The 6,637-nt window shown below is 35.8% G+C and overlaps 1 protein-coding gene across 1 annotated transcript; it reads left to right on the plus strand.

Annotated features, from left to right (window-relative positions):
* Positions 1-596: 596 nt before the first annotated feature.
* LOC114402910 (pyrophosphate-energized vacuolar membrane proton pump 1-like) lies at positions 597-5,595 on the plus strand. Its single transcript, XM_028365598.1, has 8 exons — positions 597-1,541; positions 1,637-2,211; positions 2,446-2,825; positions 2,934-3,020; positions 3,837-4,167; positions 4,347-4,757; positions 4,847-4,906; positions 5,064-5,595. Exons 1-8 carry the CDS (start codon positions 1,301-1,303, stop codon positions 5,268-5,270), a joined length of 2,292 nt encoding a protein of 763 aa, XP_028221399.1. The 5' UTR covers positions 597-1,300; the 3' UTR covers positions 5,271-5,595.
* The last annotated feature ends 1,042 nt before the right edge of the window (positions 5,596-6,637 follow it).

Genomic DNA, 6,637 nt, shown 5'->3' on the forward strand with positions numbered 1-6,637 from the left:
TTTGATTTGTCTAAAAGTTTGAAGTATGATTGAATGGAGCAGAACATGAGAATGCATTTTATACCATTCCATCTTATATCCCCCGATTCCTTTTCCTCTTATATTAGATGAAAAATTTTGTTTTTTCATTTCATCAATATTTAAATGATGGGTTAATAATATTATTCCTTTTCATTTCATATCACTACTTAAATAGTCGTCTAATTACTGTCCTATAATAGTTACTTTAAAAGTCATAAGAAGGTGTAAAAAAAACACTTTGCATTTATAGTGGTAACTTGCAGATTTCTTCAATAATTTCACTGGCTGATGATGTATGAACTTGAAAGACCTACCTTGGCAACTTGCTAAACAAAGATATAGGCCTCTAGATTAAAGAAGGAGTCCGTTGACTTAGCTCACATTGTTTTCACTTTTTCACAAGCGGCTTAGAATAAAAGAGTTTGCGAAAGTGACTCGATTATGATTTGTCCCTTGAAACTGAGCCGCTGTTTCTTAGCACATAAGGTTCTAGACAGGTTTTGAATGGCATGCTTTTCAATTCAATGATTTCATCTTTTGTATAAAAGCATTATTATTCTTATCCTGGTTCAATTCAAGCAACTATACTTGAAATCACTAATTATTGAATAGCTCATGTTTCTTTGTCTAAACTTATATAGAACATTTATAAAATATTTACCATGGGTTAACACTTAAACAGTGAAGGTGATGTCTGTATTTGTATCCCATGACTTCATCTTACGAAGATCACTATTATTTTTCTGGTTCAATTCAAGCAACTGTGCAAGCAATCTTTAATTATTTAAGTGTTAATGCGTCTTTTATTATAGTTTGTATAGAACTTTTTAAGCACCGATCAACTGGTATTAAAAATATTTAGAATGAGTTCACGGTTTTACTTTTATATTTTGGGGCAACAGTTTGAATTTTTCTTCTTATTAAAAGGATAGGTGATATCTGTATCCGTGCAGATTTTGAATAATTAGAGAAGTTGAATTAGTTTATACACAGCCCATTGAAAATAGATAAGAACTGAAATGGCAAATATCCTAACTATTAATAAACAGCCAGTTCACTGAATCAACATCGGTAGAAACCTGTTTTAAGTCTAAACCCACCATTCAAAAAACCAGTATTTTAGATTCCGAGGGCCGTGAAAGCTCCCCTTGTTTTTCTCTAGCTAGCATTAGGATAACAAAATTTCTAGACTTTTTCTAAGGCTATAAAGCTTGGTGTTTAATTATGCTATATTACCTCAAGAAGTTTACTACATAATTTTCAACTGCTGCATTTGGAAATGGTTGTGCTGAGCGAGGGTCTTACACAAATTCTAATACCTGTGACTGCGTTTATTGGAATTGGGTTTGCTTTGCTTCAATGGCTTTTGGTGTCAAGGGTCAGAGTCTCTTCTGCTGATCACACGGAAGCAGACAACGGATATAGAAAAAGCTTAATGGGAGATTCAGAGTTGGAGAATGGTGTTCAGAGTGTTGAAGTTACCAATAAGTGTACTGAAATCCAGCATGCCATTTCTGTTGGTGAGCGCTGTCTCGTTCTCTCTTATGAGTTTATGATTGGATTTAGCTATGATAGATGCAAACTAAAACTGAATTTCTTTTTGAAATGTTCCCAGGAGCTACTTCATTTTTGTTTACCGAGTATAAGTACCTGACTATCTTCATGGGAGTGTTTGGTGCAATAATTTTCGTCTTTCTGGGATCTGTGAAGGGCTTTAGTACACAAAGTGAACCTTGCACTTACAATGAAGGCAATATTTGTAAACCAGCACTTGCTAATGCCATCTTTAGCACCGTTGCATTCTTGCTTGGTGCTCTAACCTCTGTCCTTTCTGGCTTTCTTGGAATGAAGATTGCGACCTATGCCAATGCTAGAACTACTCTTGAAGCAAGGAAAGGAATAGGAAAGGCTTTTGTTATTGCTTTCCGGTCTGGTGCAGTGATGGGCTTTCTTCTTTCTGCAAATGGCCTGTTGGTGCTATACATCACCATCAATTTATTTAAACTGTATTATGGAGATGACTGGGAGGGACTTTACGAGTCTATCACCGGCTATGGCCTTGGAGGTTCATCAATGGCACTCTTTGGAAGAGTTGGAGGTGGCATATACACCAAAGCAGCTGATGTTGGTGCTGACCTGGTGGGGAAAGTTGAACACAATATCCCTGAAGATGATCCGCGCAACCCAGCTGTAATTTCTTTTATCCTTTTCTCCTTAATCATCAGAAAGTTCTATTCGTTATAGGAGTTATGGGAGCCTTTAATGTACATAAGTTGTCTTTTTAAGCATGCAATTTTCTTTATATTCTATTAAATATTCCTTTTGTAGTTTAATATCTGAAAAACTAAAGTAATCATTTTGTCACTTCAAACTATGACAAATAAATGTTATTTTGTGGTCATTAAGTTCTATGGATCTTTCCAGGTTATTGCAGACAACGTAGGAGACAATGTTGGAGATATCGCTGGGATGGGTTCAGACTTATTTGGGTCTTATGCAGAATCATCATGTGCAGCTTTATTTGTAGCATCCATATCATCGTTTGGAACAAATCATGATCACACAGCCATGTCATATCCTCTCATCATAAGCTCCATGGGAATTGTGGTTTGCTTGATTACGACTCTTTTTGCAACTGATCTGTTTGAAATTAAAAACGTGAGCCAAATAGAACCATCCTTGAAAAGACAGCTTCTTATCTCAACTATATTAATGACTGCTGGTATTGCCATAGTCAGCTTCACTGCCTTACCATCAGAATTTACCCTCTATAACTTTGGAGCCAAAAAGGTTGTCAAAAACTGGTATGACTAAATTTCAACTGACCTCCTCTCTTTGCCAATATGTATAGATTGTTTGGTCATTATATGATTTAATTGTAATCATGTTCATTGGTCACTACATAATTTCAGGCACCTTTTCTTCTGTGTTGCTATTGGCTTATGGGCTGGACTTGCAATTGGGTACATTACAGAGTACTACACTAGCAATGCTTACAGGTGAGCAACCTTCTTCTGTTTCTGGTCTGTTCCTCTGTCTCCCTTTCCTTCTAGTTTCTGAGGAGTCTATCAATTCCCTAAAATCTAAAATTTATCCTAAATTTTCAGAAAGTTGGATCTTGTAAATGGCTTAAATTTTCTCATAATCATTAGCTTTTAGACACCCACATGAAGGTTATCAAATTAAGATTTAGATTGTGAATTGTCAAGCTAATTTTTGAACCATGAATCGTAATTTGTATGCTGAATATTAAGATTCAAAGATAACAAAAATAACTTAAAATATATCATATAAATTTTGTATAGTATTCAAAAAATTTAACTAGAAATAGATAAAACAGCTAAACCACAAGTCTCATAAAACAAAATTATAAGTTATATCTATGAAGCCTCTATTTTGGAAGAATGAAATGAAGCAGTAAAACTGCCAAATAGAGTGCATGCATTAGGTGAATAAGTGACAAATTGAGTAGTAGAATAATCAAATAGGATAAATTCAATAGTGCTCCTTCAATTCCTTTTCATTAACAATTTAATGAATTGTGTGATTCGTTAAAGAAAGGTAGAAAAAGAAAAAAAAATCATGAATTGTGTGATTCATGTCAATGATACTAAATCACATTGATTCATTCATTTATCATAATATTCAAAGTCATTTGAGATTCTTCTTATAATATGTATCGCTCGTTAGCTGAGTTGCATCAAATCGTGAATCATAAGACTCTAATAACTATAACCCACATAGGCACATAGTGAATTAGATATTCAGATGTTAAGTTGCTAAATAGTTATTCATATTTAATTTGCAAATTGCAGCCCAGTTCAAGATGTGGCAGATTCCTGCAGAACTGGAGCTTCAACAAATGTGATTTTTGGATTGGCACTGGGATATAAATCAGTCATTATTCCCGTATTTGCTATTGCTATTGCTATTTATGTAAGCTTCAGCCTGGCCGCTATGTATGGAATTGCTGTTGCTGCACTTGGAATGCTCAGTACCATGGCCACTAGTCTTGCCATCGATGCTTATGGTCCAATCAGTGATAATGCTGGGGGTATTGCTGAAATGGCTGGAATGAGACATGAGATACGCGAAAGAACTGATGCTCTCGATGCTGCTGGAAACACCACAGCCGCTATAGGGAAGGTAACTTGTTATATAAAACAAAGAATTTCGATAGAAAGAGTAGAAAACAAAGTGTTGGATTTTGATTCCTATTATCAATTACCAACACAAATACTGGAGTATGAAACTAGTAAAATACCTCAAGTCATATTACTGCCTATCTTGTGTGGAAAGCTGAATCTGTTGTGCCTTTCTAACAGGGTTTTGCTATTGGATCAGCTGCACTTGTGTCTCTTGCATTGTTTGGTGCTTATGTGAGCAGAGCAGGCATCAAAACAGTGAATGTGATGACCCCAAAAGTTTTTATAGGTTTGATTGTGGGAGCAATGCTTCCCTACTGGTTTTCAGCCATGACAATGAAGAGTGTCGGGAGTGCAGCTCTCAAAATGGTTGAAGAAGTTCGTAGGCAATTCAATACCATTCCCGGTCTTTTAGAAGGAAGAGCAAAACCCGATTATGCAAATTGTGTAAAAATTTCCACTGACGCCTCACTTAAGGAGATGATCCCTCCTGGTGCATTGGTTTTGCTTACGCCACTTATTGCCGGAACATTCTTTGGGGTAGAGACTCTTGCTGGGGTTCTTGCTGGTTCACTCATTTCCGGTGTGCAGGTAAATGGCATCATATTTGTTCATTTCTAACATGAGCCTTGGGTATTAGTAGTATTCAACTGTGTTGAGATATTTTCACTTCTTCACAGGTGGCAATTTCAGCTTCAAACACTGGTGGTGCATGGGATAACGCCAAGAAATACATAGAGGTAGAGCTAAGAAACTTTATGTTACGATTCAACTTTTGGTTTGATAATGTTTTACAAAACTCTAGAACTTTGACAATGAAAAATTCTATAAAGAACTCACTGCATTTTGTCTTTCTGGCGTTTAGAAATGACTCGTACATTGTTTTGGTGCTTATAGGCTGGTACTACCCCACATGCTGTATCACTTGGTCCAAAAGGCTCTGATGCTCACAAAGCAGCTGTCATAGGTGACACTGTTGGAGACCCTCTTAAAGATACTTCGGGTCCCTCACTTAACATTTTGATCAAGCTCATGGCAGTTGAATCATTGGTATTTGCTCCATTCTTTGCAGCTCATGGAGGCTTAATCTTTAAATTACTCTGATCTGGAGCTTTTCATGCAATCATCTAAATCCGATTATGCATTACCTTCAACAGCATCTAATGGAGCTGTGAGATTGATTGTGCTTGCTTATGTGATTAGTAGTCTAGCAAAAAATACATGGTTTGCTTTGATTTCACCAATGTTATGCCAGTTATTATCTGGAATAAAATTACATGATGTAGATTATGCAAGTTGAGAGTAGGATCCCATCGTTAATTATGGGAATAGTAATTTTCTTTGATTTCACCAATTTTATTCCAGTGGAATAAGATTACTTAATGTAGATTATGCAAGTTGGGAGTAGTATCTCATTGTTGATTATTAATAGAATAGTAATAAGTATTCATGGACTACACGTGCCGCGTGATGAGTGGGAGTGTGATCAAACCAAGCCAAGGTTAACCAAACTCCCTTGTGCACTCCAAAATGGAACTCTCTAGAATCATAAATAATTGTTTGTGGCCCATAAACATAGATAGCAGAACTTCTAATCTAAGCATCCTAATTTCCCATACAACAATAAAGAAATGAATGCTTAACATGAAAAATAATAATAATAATGAATGCCGGCGTCACTCTAATCCAACCATGAATAGGTGCCCTATTTTATATTAGGCCTGTTTGGTTTTATTTTATTTTTCCTTAGTGAACTGGGAGTTTGGGTTGTCATTAATTCACTATTGTTATTAAGTCACCCCCGGCATCAACTCTACGTATCGTCTTCCCATTCTACCCCCTCATCTACAAAGAGGTAAGTAAAAAAGAAGTAACAGAAATGAAATATTAAATACAATCCTTTTGTTGGGAAATACCAAGAATAAATTTCTCTCTTTATATAATTAAGATGGAAAATAAGAAAAAATAATTAAGAGAGTAAGAGAAGAAAAAAAAAACACCAAGAAATTTTTAATAAAAACTCCCTTTAGTGTGAAAGGAAAAAATCACACTTTAATTTAAAACCTTAAAGATCAGGTTCATGGATCTTGTCTTTACTTATTCAGTATTCAACCTTCTCATTCCTACACGGTGTGAGACTTCACCTTACATTTGCATTCCAACAATTTCTCCCTTAAGTGTGAGTCTCATTCACATGATAGTTTTCCCTCAAGTAGAAGTCATTTTCATCCATGAGTATTTTCATGGTGGTCATTGGAGCCCACATGCACTAGATACTTATACAGCCGCTCCACCCACAGGACCATTATCGTTATCTTACTCGTCTGAGTAAATCACCAAGTCAAAACATCGACCCTAATACTAATAGTTGTGCAACCAAGGGGAGTAAACTGAGGAGATTTATACCAACGGGTCATAAACAACCACATAATTGAACTTGACATCACTTTTTGACCCAAAATATTAAGGCT

Source organism: Glycine soja, chromosome 20 (assembly GCF_004193775.1).
Source record: "Glycine soja cultivar W05 chromosome 20, ASM419377v2, whole genome shotgun sequence".
In the NCBI taxonomy this organism is placed as follows: domain Eukaryota; kingdom Viridiplantae; phylum Streptophyta; class Magnoliopsida; order Fabales; family Fabaceae; genus Glycine; species Glycine soja.